General features: G+C 43.4%; 1 protein-coding gene across 4 annotated transcripts in view; it reads right to left on the bottom strand.

Annotated features, from left to right (window-relative positions):
- ATP8A1 (ATPase phospholipid transporting 8A1) overlaps nt 1-19,637 on the bottom strand; it is a 209,591-nt gene that overhangs the window by 119,388 nt on the left and 70,566 nt on the right. For 2 of the 4 annotated variants that reach the window (XM_040418921.1, XM_040418923.1), the window contains exons 6-8: nt 16,643-16,688; nt 13,995-14,035; nt 3,840-3,913 (exon numbers count right to left, since the gene is read on the bottom strand). In XM_040418921.1, coding sequence (XP_040274855.1) covers nt 3,840-3,913; nt 13,995-14,035; nt 16,643-16,688 — 161 coding nt within the window. Of the gene's footprint in view, nt 1-2,671; nt 2,746-3,839; nt 3,914-13,994; nt 14,036-16,642; nt 16,689-19,637 lie in introns of all 4 variants that reach the window. The other 2 variants (XM_040418922.1, XM_040418924.1) reach the window with 2 other exon arrangements.

The raw sequence follows: 19,637 nt of genomic DNA, 5'->3' as shown, positions 1-19,637 counted from the left end.
AGACATAAGAATAGATGCTCCAGAATTGTTATTACATGGGGAATGCATGTAGATACTAAAAAAAAAACACACATCAGGAAAGGTGATCGGTCCGCTATAAGGGGCCACCAGCTAAACCAGAAAGTATTAAAAACTGAAATTATAACTTAATTTGCCTTTAGGACAATAAAATGTGTGCCCAGTGTAGAGAAGAATGTGGGTAAATACCCGTATGGGGTGCGCTAGATGTAAGGCCACTTTAAAACCAGGGGAATTGGGTCATCCGCAAACCTTTCAGGCCGACACAAGCGTGTTATCGCTGCATCCAAAAGCCATATATTTAGGCTCTCCTGTAAGTAGCCACGATACACCTGTCTGGATCCGGACACATGTATGGCACTGACTGAGCAGGACAGCCGCAAGGACATTTGGCTTCAACCCATAAGGGGAGCAGATGGAGTAAAAGAGAAACCATATCGAACGGGTGACCATGCAGTTCCGTCATACACACGTCCGAGTGGCCTCCGAGCGGCATCATCCTTACTAGAACCCATTTCGGAAGAATTTAGGATGAAATTCCCTGCCATACCAAGTGCAACTTAAAAATAGTCGAGCATGTTGCATATATTTGGGACTTGAGGATCCTGACTTTTAACCCTAAAAATAAGTTTCACACAAGAGTATGGGTGAAACGTCTGTCCTATGGGTCCGCAGTACAGACATATGACAGATGAAAGTGCTTCCATATGTCATCAGTATTCGGGCGCATGCAGACGACCGTAGCGTGTTGCGGAGTGCACATGGCCGCAACCATAGTAGAAAATGCCTATCTTTTCTACACAGCCGTGGAACGGAACCACGGATGCGGACAGCACACGGTGTGCTGTCCGCATCTTTTGTGGCCCCTTAGAAACGAATGGGTCCGCACCCGTTCCCCATACATGCGTCTGAATGAGCCCTTAGGCTGTGTTCACACTACATTTTTTGGCATCCCGACGTACATACGTTAAACGGAGGCTGTCATGACGTCCATCACCTCTAGGCTATAATGGCATCCGTTTACCAGACAGGTCATGAAAAGCTCAAGGCAAAATTTATTTTATGGACGCCATATAGGAGCAGTAGTCACCCATCGCCCATCAGACTTTGGGCCTACGTTTGACTAATGAACCCCTGTGGACGTGTGTATGTTGGGCGCGTTCATCGTCATGCATGCCAGAAATGCAATGTGAAACCAGCCTTTGTCTTCAAGGCAGGGACTGAACCAAAACCAATGCAATACAGATGAAATACTGATGACATACTGATGCAATACAGATCTCATCCTTATTTGAATCACTCTCCATAGAGTTCTATGGTCATTGTAGCATTAGCTCCATACTGTGGACAGGGGGGAAAAAAAATGGAAGCGATACTAATTAAAAATACACTTGTGTGTCAGTATCCCAAAGTGTTACAGGAATCAGAAGGATGAAGCCGGCAGCATACCATTAGAAGCCCCACGCATTTAAACACCGCCTGAAATCTGCATGCTCCCTCAGTGGCTCATGCACAATCTCCACGGTCATAGGCAAATATAATACATTTCTTTTATGATACAGATATTGACAGAGTAATGTTAAAGCATGCAAGCACATCCAACGCAAGACATAAAAAGGACAGTCCTAGCAAATAACCCCGGGTATGGATTAGTGACCGCCATGTCCCTGTGCCGTACACATACATGCAAGTGCAGACTGCTAACATGCTACACATTACACAGCGGTTATCTGCTCTGTGCAAGGGATCCGCTAGATTTTGGAAAACCATCAGACTGGTTATTATTTAAATGGAATTTGCTTTTATTTCTTGTAAAAATGAAAATATTATTTCAAGGAGCTTTTTTTATATTTTGGTAGGACATGAATATATATTTTAAAACGGCTGGGGGTCTTATGAGATACCTGGTAGATTAATAAAATATTCGAAATTAAAGGGGACCTGTCACCACTCCTAACACTTGCAGTCCGCATAATCCAGCAAATCTGGAGACTCGTTCCGTATAAGGCCCCATTCACACGACCGTATATTTACTCTGCATTTTTTGCGGATGGGATTCGCACCTATTCATTTCAAAGGGGCCTGCATGTTGTGTGCTGTCCACAGCCATACGTCCGTTCCGCAAAAGAGATAGAACGTGTCCTATTGTTGTCCGTTTTGCAGACCAGAATAGGCATTGTTACAATGGATGCAACACGAACATCAACCGTATTTTTATTTTTTGGCGGATCCACATTTCGAAGACCGCAAATACATAACACGGTTGTGTGAATGCACCCCAATTCTGTGTGCTGTTCCTCTTATTTCCCTTGTCCCTACACAGTGAAAGATAAAACTAGGACTGGTCAGAATGTGGGGACCCACCCCAACTGGTATCACTGGTATTATTCAGACATTCCTAGGAGGAATACCAGAGTAACGGCACACACGGTAGAGCTCTAAGACAAGATGTTGCAGAATGGTTATTTTATGGGGAATACAAGCATTTACTGAATAGTCATGCCAGGAGAGCAGACCGGCCCCGTCTAATACTGTGCAGGAAATGCTATTTTTCATTACAGGAATCTGCATAATGCACCCATTTTTTGGTGTACGGGATGTAGGACTATCAGAGGACCCCCTTGCACAAGGTCGGCTCCAGTGGTTCTCTGACCTTGAAGACAGACTGATGAGATCAGCTGGGAGATGCTGCCCATTGGTCACTTTCACTATCTCCCCTACAGCCACCTACGTGTCCCAACACGAACGTGATCAGAATGGAAAGACGATGGAAAACATAAAAAGGAGACGGACACCAACAAAGACAGAATTGAAACGTTAAGTAGGAAATTGGTAGATTAATAAGAAATATTAACGTTTCCGTCTTCTCTTCCTAACTGGGTCTTAAATGCGGTGGAGCAAAGATTGGAAATATGTAGGCTGACATTTCTCTAAAGGGGTTGTCAGAATTAAGCAAAAACGTGGCCAAAAGTAGGGACTGTGACAACAAAAAAAAAAAGAAAAAAAAGCAATACTTGCTCCCGCTCCCCGTGCAGCTACTATGCCTCTTTCCAGGACTTTATTTACTTGGCTGCAGCGATGATGTTCCCGTATACAGAATTGACTGCTGCAGCCAATTACTGGCCTCAGTGGCATACGGCACAAGACCTCTAAGGCCAGTGATTGCCTGTAGAGGTCAGGTGTGTATACGTACATGTCATCACTGGACAAAGACCAGAGGGAGGCATAGGAGTGATGGCACTGGATGCGGTGAGGAGGTCAACCCAGACGCAACATTTTTGCATGACATGGACAACCCCTTTAATGGTAAAGGTCACTGGATTGGTCTGACAGACAATAAAATCTCAGAGGAGCGGAGTCCTACAGAGCAAGACTAGGGGCATACTGTCAGACCTCAACCGCGCGGCCTGAGGGCAACAAAAGGGGTCATCCGGTTGTGCACAATGGGCCACAAAAGGATCTTATGAATTTGCATGTATGAAAAGCTGAACATTGCTTTGGACGAAAAAAATAAAATGCTATGTGTGTGCAAATACAGGTCACATACTACACAGGCCCAGTTATGAAGCAGAATCTGAAAACACATCAGTTTACGAGAGGAAATAAGGACAAGCGACGGGTGAATGGCTGGCTTTGTTACAGTGTGGTGGCGTGCATTAGGCCAATTATATTTTTTTTTTCATTCATTTTCTGTAATTGGATTTTTCTGTCATTACAGTTCCATGCCACACCGAGTTCATCCTTATTTCCTTGCAGTTATGGAGGCCAAAACATAGTCGAGGAACCAGACTTCATAGAGTTAGCACTGTAGGCATCTCTACCTTGACGAGAGCAGTATAGTGTCTGCGGGTATATACTCGGTGCCATTTATTTTAACTATATCGCCAACATTTACCTGAAAGAAACTGGCAACCGGTTAATAATCTGGAAATTTATGTTATTAGAAAGAGCATTATATAGACATAAAATACATGCGTCCTAATGACCAGCGAAGGCACCGGCAGAAGCAAGTGGGGCAGAGTTTATTGCATTGCACCATCAAGCAGTACGCATTTTACGCTATTAATTCATAGGTCAATCATCTGACGTGCAGTTCTACATTTCTATAAAACATCTAGTAGGAGGGAAACACGAGATCGTATCTGCAGCCAAGTGCAGTTTCCACTAAAGTAAAAGAAAAAAAAAATACAATTTCTACTTACCCAAATCTACCTTGGATATATTGGTTCACTAAAGAGTTGGGTGACCACCAGTGTGGTCAACCATTACGCAGGGGTCAGCTTATGCTTATTAACCAAAATATTCTAAAGAGATTAACTGTATATTTAAAAAAAAAAAAAAAAAAAAAAGGGTCGTCTCATCCCAACAACCCCATGTTAAGCCAAATTGACACAGTGTCTTGGTCAGCGATTCCATCAGTGGTTGTGAGCCAAAAGCAGGAGTGGAGCCTCCACAGACATGAGGGAGAGATCTGCACCTGTTCTGGGTTTAGAGCCGTGCCTGGTTTTGGCTCAAAATTACTGACCGACCACTGACGTGTGAATGAGGATTTCTACTGAAGAGCACCTGACATTCAGCTGATCAGTACAGGTCTGCTTTCAGAAACCTCCAATTTCTAACAGGACAAACAATTCAAATGAATAAGCGGACCATATATTGCATGGACAAATCGCGTCCGCCAGAGGAGAAGTCATTGTCTGCAGCAGCTCCGTTCAGGGTATCCCAAATGGGGTACTTCCCTCTCCTTGATGCCCATACGCCCCAATAGGACATGTGGAAAGTGAATGTCTTGATGCTTTATGGCTTGGTTCTTTCTGCTGCAAAGAGTTTAGGAACCCAACCTTACAGCTGAGGGTCACTATCAGAGTGGCAAACCTGCTTAACCCGATAAGTATTCCACCTGGCCATGCCATGAGGAAGGACGTGTCCATACATCCGACACGCGTAGCATTTCTATCTGCTGCCGTTTTTGTTTTGTTGGATGTTTTTATTGGGTTTTGAACAAAGAAAACATGGAGCTTTAAAGACCACGAGTGCCAGATTATTATTTCGGAGCCAGGTGGAATATTTATGGACTGAACTGACAGTTTTCGCCGGCTTTCTTTCTCCGACGGTTGCTAAGAGATGTTGTTTGTGAACCTTCAGTTTTTTGTTATCACGCACGTGAAAAAAACGCATCAAAACGCATTGCACAAGTGCGGAAAAAAACAGAACGCAATCGCAGACAAAACTGACTGAACTTGCTTGCAAAACAGTGCGAGTTTCACTGAACGCAACCTGAACGCATCTGGAGCCAATCCGTATCGTTCGTGTGAAAGAGGCCTGGTGCGGGGGATGAGGCTCCGACACCCCGTCGATCAGCTGTTCTACAGTAGCTCCTGTGCTGCAAACCCGTGCCAGAACTAGAGCTGCCATTGAAGTCGCTGCAGTAACCAGCTCCATCCAACACAAAATGGACGGAGCTACTACAGAACAGATGGTCGGAGGAGGTACAGGGTATCAGACACCATTTTTGGGTACATTTAAAACTTTGATTAAAGTCTCCAGCAAATGCCATTTATCATGTAGAGAAAGTTAATACCAGGAAGTTACTAATGTATCGTGATTGTCCATATTGCTTCCTTTGCCGGCTGGATTCATTTTTCTATCAGATTATACACTGCTCATATCCAGTTACAGCCGCCACTGCAGCACAGATACCAGGTGGCCAGGACAGAAGCTGCTGCGCATGTGTGCCTACGTGGACTCCCATGGTCCTGGCCACCAGAAAGGCCGGTACTTTTTCCTTTAGTGTGCAAGCACGACCATGGCTGCTGGATTGACAGGTGGTCATAACCATGGAAAAGAGCAATGTATAATGTGACGAAGAAAAGTCTAGCCAGCAAAGGAGGCAGTATGGACAATCACAATACATTAGTAAGTGCCTTGTGTTAACTTTGTCTAAAGGATAAATGCCATTTGCTGAAGTGACGCAACCCCTTTAAAGGGTTCCTGTCACCAGAATTAACCCTAAACTGGCTGACATTAGGGCCAGCGTTAGTCTTCTCCTGCCGGCTCTTTGTCCTGGATAAATCTCGCGCCTGCGCAGTCCGAGCACACAGGGCCGGCAGGAGGAGACGAACGCTGGCCCTGTCAATCAAGGACGGCAGGGCGTGACATGAGGTGGACGAACGGAGCCTCTAGGAGCAGGAGCAACGCACCACCGCTCCCAGAGGCTAATTAGCATATCAAAGTTAAAATTGAGCAGTAAGGGGGGCATCAATAAGCAAAAAAATAGTACAGTTAGGGTCTGCTGACATAAAGCACATCGCTAATGTCAGCCAGTCTAATAGGGTTAATTCTGGTGACAGAAACCATTTAACTTTTATTACTTTTCCATGCTATATTACTGCTGTGGGGGGGGGTATAAGGTTATGGTTAGGGGCGGTGGTTGGGTTGGAGGATGGCTATGGCATGGGGGACATGGATGATGATGGCAATGGCATGGGACTGATGGTGCTGGCTGGGGGACATGGATGATGGCAAATGGCAATGGCAGAAGAAAATAATATATCGCGACATATATAGTTATCGCACATAGTTCAAATTATATCGCGATATAGAATTTAGGCAGTATTGCCCAGCCCTATCTGAATATATATATATATATTTTTTTTTTACATTGAAGAGTATGTGCTCAGGGGAGAGCATAAACAAGATGTGAACAGGCCCCAAGTGTCTGAAAGTTGATCAGCACAGTTGATCCTGTAAATGAATGTTATATCTAATTACTGTATAACAATCATTCTGCATTGCTGAGGTATATGTTTCTTTACAAAATGCTAACTTTCAGCTGATGCAGTCTTTATTCAAGAGACAGAGGCTATAAATACGTAGTACATCTTGGTCTTGTGGCCGTGCAGCGAGAATGTAGTAAGGTCAGGAACCTGGAGAGAACATATTAAGCCTCAGCCAAGCACATGGAAATAACTACTGCAGGAATCTCAAAGGATAACTGTCATGTTTTCATAAAAAAAAACAAAAAAAAAAAAACCACCACCTTAGTTACGGCTGTCTTGAATCTTACATTATGAGGATCTTCTCAAGATGGCTCCTCTGCCAGTTCTCTGAAGACAAAACTGCATTCCCTCAGGTCACATACAGCAGCTTCCTGCCAGCCAATCAGATTGGATTACTGAGAGACACGCCTCCTCACTCTGAAGCCTAATGCAGGCATGCAGTGTGAAGGACCGCCCCTGCGTCTTCCTAGCCAGAGACAGATAAGCCATAGCAACGGTCTTTTAAGGGAGCAGTGGAAAGGGACGAGGACATTAATAAAAGCGGTTATTATAAGGTAATTACAGATCTTTTGACAATCATTGACAGACTAACTCAGGTATACATGTCTAGCTCTAATAAACTAGCGAATAAAAAAAAAAATATGACAGTTATCCTTTAAGGGAACGCAGAGTCTTACGGCTGATCAAGCTTTTCACCGTCTTTCTTTTAAAGACATATTGCATACTGAGTTCAAGCTGGCCACCACAGCATGTACCACTGAGGTCATCTCCAGCTCAGAGAATCTTAGCTCATGAGGATGCTCAGACAGGTCAATCAGACTAGAAGAAAGGCAACCTACATACAGTAAAGTCCAATTATTCTAAGAATAAAAAATAAAAAAATGCATCACTTAATAATTAGAAATCATCCAACAGTGAGAACCTACAAGCAATGGAAATAGTAGAAAGCATAGGTTTACTCTCATAACTAGAAAGAACAAGGAACAAAAATGCAAATTAGTTCTTTCAGGGGAAAAACAAACAAAAAAAAAACATGCCTGCGATGCCACTAGTAAGAAGGTTGCTATTCTGTGTCAATGTTCACCCTTTTTAAACAGGCTTTGAGACATAATTTAGGATTATAGCCAAGCCAGTACCTTATCGGAAGACAGCTGCCCCCCATCAGTACAGGTGGGTCATTTGCCCCCCATCAGTACAGTGCAGACAGAACTGACTCCGCCCTGGGCTACACTGCAAAGTTTTATAGCGCAACTGATTGACTTTAACTAAGGAATGACAACTGCAGACCACAAGATTTAACTGGGTAAGAGGCTCTTGTAGGGGATCCAGGGGGTGCTATTCCTATCACCCAACTAAGTCATGGCTATAATTCTAAAGTTATGTTTCAAGGCCTGTTTAAAAGGTTGACATAGACTCATAAGATAGCTACCTTCCAAATGTTGTCGCCAAGGCAGAGTTTTATCACCTTTTTGGGAAAGAGGAGCGTTAGACGGAACAGCCTGCCGGATCTCTGCATTACGGCATTGCCGGAAACTTGTAAGTTTCCATCTGTCCCCATTAACTATAATGGGGAGCGGCAGAGATCCAGCCACATTCTGGCAAATATGCCGGGAATCGGCTGTGAGAAAACCGCTGTCGAGCAGCCTGCTGGATTGTTAGCGCTAGTGTGAAACTAGCCTAAGACTCCTTAAACCTACTAGGAGCTCTGCACAAGGAGAAGCCGTACCCCTCGACTGACTGCATACTGTTATTTATTAAATGTAAGGCCTGGATAGAACAAGAATAAGTCCACGTGTATTTAATACGTTCTTTAATAACTGTACTGCTCAAATCATATTGATATGAAGAAAATACGAGAAATAAAGAAAGGGAAAATTAAAGGTATGGGAACAAGTTTCTTCAGGTGTAAGACCTTGTATAGGATTCCTTTTAAGATCAGCTAACATTCTGAATCCAATGCAAATTAATTGGGTATTTTGCCCCCCATTCACAAGCATGCTCATTTTTCTTGCAAAATCCACACAGAAAAGCTAGACTAGCCACCCACGGCTTACTCATCCGCTGCAGCTCAGTTATCTGCGCCAGTCCTGCATTGAAGATGCTGCAGCCATTCAGCGGACATTGTCTATAGCGGTGACAGGTAGTCACAACACCATTGCAAACGCGCAGATTTTACCGATGAGCAATACTATTTTCTGTTAATTCATCACATCCCCTGCTACTTGCTTCATTTTTATAGTATAGTTTTAAAGGGAGTCTGTCAGCAGTTTTGTCTGTTCTAAACTGCTGACAGATATAGGTAGGTGCAGAAGGCGATACATATCTTTGACTCTGCTTTTAATCAACGTACTAAAGGACTTTCAATCCCATGGGCAGCTGCGCTTCAGGCTCGGTGTATGAGCAGCCCCCCCCAACAGTGTGCTGTCCGCACCCGCACTTCTGTTCCGCAGCCCCGCAAAAAAATTGAACATGTCCTATTCTTGTCCGTGTTTTGGGACAAGAGGTCATGATCTCTTTGCGTCAACCTCCCTAGACACGCAAGCATACGCATAACGCAGTGTCCTCGTAAAACAGCCTAAACCTTCAGAAATCCATTTATACGTCAATTAAAATATACAGAGCGGTATGTGTGCAATGCGTATACAGAAGTGTCGGTATACAAGACGCACTAATGAAGTCCAGAGCAAGTGACGTTCTCCGTGTTATTTATTCATAAGAACGACTGCGCTCTGGCCAAGACAAAAGTAAGACGTGGATGGCAAATAAGAAGCTACAATGCTCCGTCTTAATGAATATCAATTATTTCCAGTCGGTGAACTCAGAGGAACTCATTAAAGATTTATCTCCGCTGCCATTAACATAACTGCATTACCATCCGTCCTCTTGCTCAGTGCGTCTCTGGGCACCTCCATTGTGGCAACTGAACAGCCAGCCATTCACAGTGGTGTCTCTGACGGCACCATTACCACTGACACTCTCGGAACAAATTATTTATTTACAAGATTCCCAGCATTTCCTGGACTATGGGGCAGGTTCCAGAAATTCATCTCCATTACCATCCAAATCGAGACCAAGCATTTGACGTAAGTCGTCTGTGGGATACAGTCTTTGATGCAGCTCACGTGGCACAGAACGTATTCTGAATGGGATGGGCAGGAAGACTTGGACACCGGACACTCTAGTTGTCAAAAAGACAGACACTCGGATTGACCCCATTATAACTCAATGGAGTCAGTTGGGTGCGATTGGCGACACTGAACACTGTCTTAAAGCGGTATTCCCATCTGAAAATGTATGGCATATTGATCGTATAGGGCACTATAGGCCATAAATGTCTGATAGGTGAAGGTCCCATTTCCTATTTGAAGGAGCCCCACTGTGACTCTCCAGGGGAAATCTGGAAGTAGGCGACAGTGGGTTCGGGAGTCGGGACTCGCACGTGCCGGACGTTAAAGGGGTTATCCTCCAATGTCTAACATATTCTCTCTCCCCCCCCCCCCACCCCCCCCACCAAAATGCCCGGACCCCTCATATACATGATCCCCGCACACAGCCACCGCTGCATCTTCCTAGCATCGCGGGTGACGCTAGGGAGGCTCGTCCTTGTTGCGCCCTGCTATTGGCTGATGATATCTATGTATGATGAAAACCCTATTCATAGCTCTAAAAGAGCTGCAAGGAAGAGAGGGTTACCGCAATATGCACCTGGACTGGTATTTGGACACAATGTGCAGCACCCTGAAATCTAGTTTTGGAATGAATAGCACCAGATCTTGTACATAGTGCAGATATGGAGTATACTGGAGCGCTCCATGTTATAAGATGCTTGAGCAACCCAAGGGAATATTGTAAAATGACTTTTGTACCCAGTTGTCAGTCGCTCTTGCCGCAGACAGCTGAAAAGATCTCTGATCCTAGTCATTATAAGGTGCTCCTCAGAGGCACAGGGGGTCATTAGACAAAGGGGATTTTAAAGGATTTTTTAGTGGTGCTTCTTTAGGGTACTTTCACACTACCATTTTTTCTTTTCCGGCACAGAGTTCCGTCATAGAGGCCTCAATACCGGAAAAGAACTGATCAGGTATATCCCCATGCATTCTGAATGGAGAGCAATCTGTTCAGGATGCATCAGGATGTCTTCAGTTCAGTCACTGAACGGCGTTTGGACGGAGGAAATACCACTGCATGCTGCGGTATTATCTACGTCCAAAATTCCAGATCAGTTGCCGGAATGTCGGATCCGGCATTAGTTTACATTGAAATGCATTAGCGCCGGATCCAGCATTAAAAATGCCGCAATGCCGGATCCGTCCATAAAAATGTGAAAAAATAAATAAATATAACGGATCCGTTTCTCCGGATGACAAACGGAGAGACGGATATGTTCTTGCAATGCATTTGTCAGACGGAACAGCATCCGGATCCGTCTACAAATGCTGTCCGTTTGCATGCAGGCTGCTGGATCACTCTGCCGCAAGTGTGCAAGTAGCCTTAAACCACAGGATGTTCTGAATCTACATGCATTTTAGAACGCTGCGATCTTATAACCGATCTTATAACACCGATAAAAAGCTGTCAGCTTAATAAGGCTGTCCAGGAGGGAACATTTTTATAAAAGTTCTCAGAATGGATGAAAAAATAAAAAAATTAAAATAAAATAAAAAGAATTGAGACTTAATCTCACCAATCCTACGCCACGGTCATTCCAAACCTTACTGGATCCACACAGGTCTACGTTTCCTGGTCCAGGCTAGACCCACAGGAAACAGCAAGTACAGTATGACCACTCAGCCAACCAGTGGAGGCAGCCATGATCTACCTCAACCCTTGAATGGCAGAGTACGCCTACAGAGACTGGACCAGGAAGGGGAGATCAGTGGAGGCCCCAGTAAGTGCTGGAATGGGAGCCCTAACAAGAAGATAATCAATACATATCTAGCTCAGTATATTGATATAAATTCATTACCAGAATTTATCCTGTAAAATCAGGTCAATTACAGTCACAATGACCTGCAAAAACAAAGTCTCCTATACCGACGGCAGTAATTTAGGAATGGTTGTTAACACTGCGGTGGCCTATGGCACTTCTTATGCCATGTGGTTCATGTAGTGATAAGCTCCATCCTCCACCAAGCTTTGGACATGCATTTAATATATACACAGAACATTTTAAAGAGGACCAGTGACCAAGAAAATGTAGTGTGATCTGCAGGCAGCATGTTATAGAGCAGAAGGAGCTGAGCAGAATGATATATAGTTTGGTGGGGAAAAGATTTAGTAAAACTGGTGATTTATACATTTAAATCTCTGCTCTGAGGTCAGTTGTACTAGAGGTAGGTGTCATCATTGACTGACAGCTATCACTGTATACACACTTACACAGAGAATAATATAATTTACTGATAGTCACTGATAACTGTACATGGGGGAGGTGTTATCAGTGATTGATATTCTCTGTGTAAGCATGTATACATAGATAGCTGTTAGTCACTGATAACTGTACACGGGGGAGGTGTTGACAGCTATCTATGTATACACACTTACACAGAGAATGCCATCAATCACTGATCACACCTCCCCAGTGTAAAACTATGGCTACTTTTACACTTGCACTTCCCGCTATTGAGATAAGTCATAGGATCTCAATAGCGGGGGAGAACATTTTGTCAATGGGAACAAAACTGAACTGAACGAAAGCGTTTTTCTTTCCGCGATGTGGTGCGGAGCAAGACGGAGCCGTCCTGACACACAATGTAAGTCAATGGGGATGGATGAGTTTTCTCTGACAATAGAAAACGGATCCATCTCCCATTGACTTTCAATGATGTTCATGACGGAGCCGTCTTGGCCATTTTAAACATAATACAACTGGATCTGTTCATAACATATGCAGACGGTTGTATTATCAGAATGGAAGCGTTTTTGCTAATCCATGACTGATCCAGCAAAAATGCTGGTGTGAAAGTAGCATATCATTGACAGCTGATGTACAGTGTGTACAACTATCAGTGACTGACAGCTATCTCAGTACACACACTTACACACACAATGCAATCACTGATAACACCTCCCCTGTGTACAGCTATCAGTGACTGACAGCTATCTATGTATACACACAATGCAATCACTGATAACACCTCCCCTGTGTACAGCTATCAGTGAATAGCCGCTATTTGTGTATATACACTTGCACAGGGAATACTATCAGTCATAAGACACCTCCATGTACAACTGAGCTCAGAAAGAGCAGAGATTTAAATGTATAAAATACAGGTTTTACTGAACTGAATCTTTTCCCATAAAACTATACAGTAGTCCCTCAAGTTACAATATTAAGTGGTCCCAACTGTATATTGAAACCATTGTAACTTAAGTAATCGGTTCCAAAGCCCCAAAATGTCATACAAGATGAGAGAAAATAAAAATTTAAGCAAAATAGGTAGATAACTAAGACAGATAAAGCAAGTCCTTACATACAACTAGTACCCAATACAGATAGATAACCAGAGAAGTGGCCTTGATGGGTTGGATCCTAGTCTGAGGCATTGTATGTCGAGTCATGTCCAACTTACGATGGGTCAGAAAAGACCATTGAATGTTGAAAATATTGTATCCTGAGGTCACTGTATCTTGAGGGAGCACTGTATATCAATCTTCTCAGCTTCCTCTGCTCCACAACATGGTGACAAGTTCTCTTTAAGTTGTCACTTACTTATTTTATCACAGAAAACCCATGTCTATAATGTCATAGAACACTTCCCGTTGCTCTTCTCACAGGACTTGTTCTACTTGCAGCCCAAAACGTAAGTCTTGTTGGAGGAGCAATGACCGCTAGCAATGGAGCAGCAATAAAAGAAGTCGGATCCGCAGATCACACACAGGGTTGTGGATAGGCTGCTTATAAAAACATCCTTGAAGACAACTACCTGCAAAAACAAAATCTTTAGTATTTTTCCATCACTTCTGAACGCTTCCATAGGCTGCCTTCTAGATGCTGCTGGCTGAGCGTCATTATGGAGCTGCTACAAACAGAAATGTCCTATTCTCTACACAAGTATGCATTTCTAGTGCTGCAAACATGTCCCCCTTGTTCTTCGCTGCCAGGTATTTCTAATCGCTCCACAGAGACAAAGAAACCTTAAAGAAACAAACAGGTAGCAAGAAATCCAAATAGCAAACTCTGCAGAAGAAACAAACCTTTTCCCAGTGCACAATCTCCCAGGCTCCATTCCGTAGAACTAAAAGGCAAAAGAGAAAGGTTCATTTATACGTATTCTTCAGAAAATGGCCATCAAACATAGCAGCATAGAGGGGTGAACCTCAACTGAGAGATATAATATGCTAATCTACGACCGGAACTGGAATTAAAAAAAATATATATTTTTTTTTTCTTGAGTAAGGTTCTGAGGTTTTAAAGAGGGCCAAGGCATGAATTAATTACTAGCAGTTTGCAATGAAGGTCCAAGTGTTTGTCACCAGTTGGAGGGGGTGACACCACTGATTGGATAAGGTCAGACTGGGCAGGGACACATCCCTAACATAAGCAACAGCATATCATAGATAGTCCAGAATTGTAGTAACATGGCAAAGTAATTGCTAAATCAGACATGTCGGGATAGAAAAAAAAAATAAAAATAAAAAGGGTCAATACAGAGATCTACTGTATTATTACCCAGATCTGTAAGCATAAACAAAAAAACTGCTGCTACATGTCATTTTGCATGTCAGACATGGTGGCACGCACCAGCACATTTATTGCATATTGTTGGGAGATGCTGGTCTAACTATTAGACATTAGCACATTTGAAGCTGCCAAACCTTGGGCTGTGTACCCATCTGTCCAAGGCCTTTAATTAGAGCAGAGTATAGCTGGATGTTGACTTCATTTTGTAGACCTAGGCCCTGGAGAGGTGTGTCTAAGGGCTTGTTCACATGTGTGATGCCCGTGCTGTGGACCGCAAATTGCTGTCCGCAATGCACGGGCACCGTCCGTGGGGCAGATGCATGGGGATCGCAGACCCATTCACTTGAATGGGTCAGAGATCCATCCATTCCGCAAAAAGATAGAACTTGCTCTATCTTTTTTTGCGCTGCGGAGGCACGAAACGGAACCCCAGAAAGCACTCCGTAGTGCTTCCGTTCCGCATTTCCGGACCCCTTGAAGTGAATGGGTCCGCATCCGGAATACACACGGAACGGTGCCCGTGTATTGCGGATCTGCAAACGACGTCTGCAATCTGGCAACGGGCAGCACACGTTCGAGTGAATGAGCCCTAAGAGTGTAGGCTACAATCTGAAGAGGTTGTCTTGGGGCCACACAGTTTAAATCAAGATTATGTGCTAATAACCTCAAATTTCTATGTATAGCAAATACAGAAATAAAGCAATTTGAAATAATGCATACAATGCTTGCATATATTTTAGTGCTGCTTCATATTGTTTGGAGGTGCTGGGGTACTTTCTTATTTCATTGTAACATCCCGTGTCTAGAGGAATGAGGCCAAGTTCACACGGCAAAACCAGCAGCAGAAAAATCCGTAGCAGATAAACAGCTGAAAACAAGTCCTTTTTGGTGGCAGATTTCTAAATTGGTGGAGTTTTTAGAGGAGTTTTACAAGAGTATTAAATAATTTGGTTGAGGTTTCTCTACTTCCCCAAGGACTTCTATGAAATCCTCAATCAAATCTGCGTCCAGGAAGTAACAGGTCACTTCTCAAGCAACACTGTGGAGTTTTTAACATTAAAGTCAATGGATGGGAAAACTGTTGGTGAGTTTTTAAAGTGGATTTAGCAGCTGAAACAGTCATTTTCTGCTGCTGAATCAGCGATAGATTAATAGTGGTAGATTTTAGTTGTGTGAACATAACCTGAAGGCTTCGACATAGAAGATGGTTCTTTACTGTAAGAGCACTGAAACTATAGAACTCTCTGCTAGAAGAGGTGGTGATGGTGAACTCACTAAAAGGGAGCCTGGAAATATTTCTGTAGAGTAATAATATTACAGGTTATAGTTACTAGACGACTGGAGAAGGTCATTGATCCGATTGCCAGATTAGGAGTCTGGATTGTTTCCTAAAGCAAAATGTTGCCTTTTTCTGGATCAACTTTGCAGGATAACTGGCTGAACTGGATGGACATCCGTATTTTCCCTGTGTTACTAGCAGAGGATTTCACAGTAGTCCACAGTACCTAGCAGAAAATTACGTCTGGGGCAACGGGGTTTGATCCTGGCTCCGGTCAACAACTATATGGAGCATTTTCGGCATGACAAGTGACCTGCGTGTTTGTGTACTGGGAGGAGAAGGCTGGATCAAGATATCCTCCAAGACTTTAGGGAACACTGTGTCTTCGTAAAGCACACTCCTGCGGTACGGCAGTAAATTCTTTCCTTGAAGATGAAACCAGCTAAAGCATGTATGTCATGACCTTGTTACAAGTAAAGAATGGTAAACAGCACGACAAATCCCACCATGGGATAAATCATACCAATAATCCAGGTCCAAAACAATGGTGCCCGCGGAGGGAGATCCAGGCTAGGGGTCCCTTCAAACAGTATCCGCAGCACTCTTCAATTTGTGCAAAAAATACAGTTTTTTTATTCCATCAGCAGCATACAATGCGACGTTTCGACCTAAAGTCTTTATCAAGCATTTTAAGTCGAAACGTCGCATTGTATGCTGCTGATGGAATAAAAAAAACTATTTTTTGCACAAATTGAAGAGTGCTGCGGCTACTTCTATTATAATGACCTTGTTACAAGACTGGCTTCAAAACCCTGGTAGAATTATATGCTGTATAATTGATTCAACTGAAAGGAAGGAAATACAACAAGACTGTCGCTCTACCTTGTGTGATCTTCTTGTTTACGAAATTATCAGCTTTGTGCCGCTTCTGGGAAAAAAAGAAAAAAAAGGGGGATGGCATTAAGGAAATTAGTAACAATACTGCATGAAGGATCTGATCATCGAAACATATATTTGTTGTATCAAAGGGGACCCTATTTGATCCTGAGAATATATGGGCAGCGGTGCTAACCCTGCGCCCCCCTTTTTAGTGTTCCCCACACAGCAGCACTCCCGGCCACCCGCTTGCAGGGAACTGCAACTCAGTCCCATTCAAAGAAAGGCGTCTGGCAGCAGTCCCCGACACACCGGGGGTTCGGAAGCGCTGCTGTGGAGGGGAAAATACGTGAACTCTGTTTATGACCCTCAAGGCGATGGCGCGTTGATCATATTGACGACACATTACATGAGCACGGTGTCCACAGAACTGACTGAGGTCATGGTCTAAATGGTTCATGAAGTCAAGAGTAATTCTACCACCTGCAGTCGGAACTTCTACATGATGGGGCACCCACATGATGTCACACATGCACCCCTGAACTTCTACATGATGGGGCACCCACATGATGTCACACATGCACCCCTGAACTTCGACATGATGGGGCACCCACATGATGTCACACATGCACCCCTGAGGTTATCACCATAAACATCTCCACACATGACAATGGAGGCCGCTGGAAGACAGAAGATGGTTGGTTTCCTAGTTCATCATTGGAGACAAAACGAGGGTCAGGCAGCACTCCCTACTGAGATGCTTGAAGGCTCTGCCAAACTGACCGCGCAATCTTATGGTGGAGTTCACGGTAACAGCTGTTGGACCAGCGGCCATTGAATTCAATGCTCTATCAGTATGTGCCACTGTAATTCTGCCTTTTTACTTCAGGAAGAGATAGGTCCCTTCTGGTATGACAGATGCTGAAGTATTGTGCTTGCTGAAGGAAGATTTTAATTTTTTTCCAAAAAACATGATTATTCTCGGATAATGCTGAAAGCAGTTCATTTTAGAGTATAACTTTACTGCTACGCCATTTACATAAACCTCTAAATAAACTTGCTTTCGCAATGTGTTTTGCAGTGTCCATTGGAGATATACAGAGGATTTCCTGAAGTATAACTAAGGGACGGCATCCAATGCCTATAGGCTTCCTCAGTAAAAAAGAAAAAGGCATTCTGCATGGCGTATGTTTTTAACTGGACGCCTCTGACTGGAAAAGTGCAGTAGGCTGCGCTACTTAATACAGCAAAAAAACTAAAAAATAAATAAAAAATTAGGGCTGCAGCTATCAATTATTTTAGTAATCAAGTATTGTATAGATCAATCCAACGATTAATCGAGTAAACTAATAAGAAAAAAAAAATAAAAAATTCAATGAACATTTTCCCTTATAAAAACTCATCAGCCCCCCCATGCCATCATCAGCCCCAGTGTCATCAGCACCTCCGTGCCATCATGACCCCCAGTACCATCAACCCCTCAGTGCCATCATGTCCCCCCAGTGCCAGTACTCATCTTTCCTGGCAGGGTGCACGGCTGGCCGATATGGAGCCTGGAGGAGAAGGACAGCAGCGTCGTCTTCTTCCCAACATGCATTGGGACCAGACGTCACACAGCGTCAGGCAGCGCACGCTGGCGAGGTGTACACGCCAGGCCCAGGACAGTGCAGCGCCGACAGGAGACCACGGAGCGGTGAGAGATACCCAGGTTCACTTCACTCCCGCTCCGTGGTCACATGATCAAAACTAATCCTCGATGCAGGAAAACTGCATTGAGGATTTTTTTTGGTGTCGATTACATCGAGTAATCATTGCAGCCCTAAAAAAAAAAAAAAAAAAAAAAAAAAAAAAAAAGACAAAAAACACAGGACTCAAATTGCAGATCCGCAAAACACAGATAGAGGCCATAACGGAACGTCTGGGCCATAATAGAAAAGTCCTTTCCTTGTCTGTAACGCAGACAAGAATAATACATGTTCTATATTTTTGCAGATACCTCAGAATGGACATACGGATGCCGACAGCACACGGTAGGCTGTCCACATATTTTGCAGCCCCATATTGAAGTGAATGGGTCCGGATGCGGACAAAAATATGTTTGTGTGTATGAGCCCTTATACTGATGTATACTAGCCTCATTTAGATAAACGGGGGCTACAGACACATGGTGTACAAGTACAAGCGGGGGCTTTTCTGCTGCATACAGAAAAAAAAAAATCTCATAAATGGGACCGATGTCTGTGCATGAAAAGGTCAAAGGGATGTCATCTACTAAATAAGCAGCGTTATGCCCACGCACAAACTGACAAGCATGGCAGCAATAAGCAGCCACTTCCGTCTGCTCCTCACACAATCAATACAGGATGAAAGCGTCGGTAATTCAGACCAATAATCAGACCACAACAAGGAGAAGTGAGCGGCTGCATTGAGGCTTCCCAAATTAAAGGGCGAATTACATCATACTGTGCACATGATAAGTATTGATCCGCAATAAGGAAAATTCCATGTACATACCCAAGCATCGCACTGGGAACTATGCGGCCAGAGAGATGATAAAGAGATACACGGTATGGGATATTGATTACTGTAAGCGCGCCGCCTGCAGCCATACATCTTTTTAACCACTTAAGGACCACAGGTTTATACCCCCCTAAAGACCAGGCCCTTTTTTACAAATCGGCACTACACTACTTTCACCGTTTATTGCTCGGTCATGCAACTTACCACCCAAATGAATTTTACCTCCTTTTCTTCTCACTAATAGAGCTTTCATTTGGTGGTATTTCATTGCTGCTGACATTTTTACTTTTTTTGTTATTAATCGAAATTTAACGATTTTTTTGCAAAAAAATGACATTTTTCACTTTCAGTTGTAAAATTTTGCAAAAAAAACGAGATCCATATAGAAATTTTGCTCTAAATTTATAGTTCTACATGTCTTTGATAAAAAAAAAATGTTTGGGTAAAAAAAAAATGGTTTGGGTAAAAGTTATAGCGTTTA

Source organism: Bufo bufo, chromosome 2, assembly GCF_905171765.1.
Source record: "Bufo bufo chromosome 2, aBufBuf1.1, whole genome shotgun sequence".
Lineage (NCBI taxonomy): Eukaryota > Metazoa > Chordata > Amphibia > Anura > Bufonidae > Bufo > Bufo bufo.
Note: the sequence above shows the minus strand (reverse complement) of the source record. Positions and strands in the feature narration are given on the sequence as shown.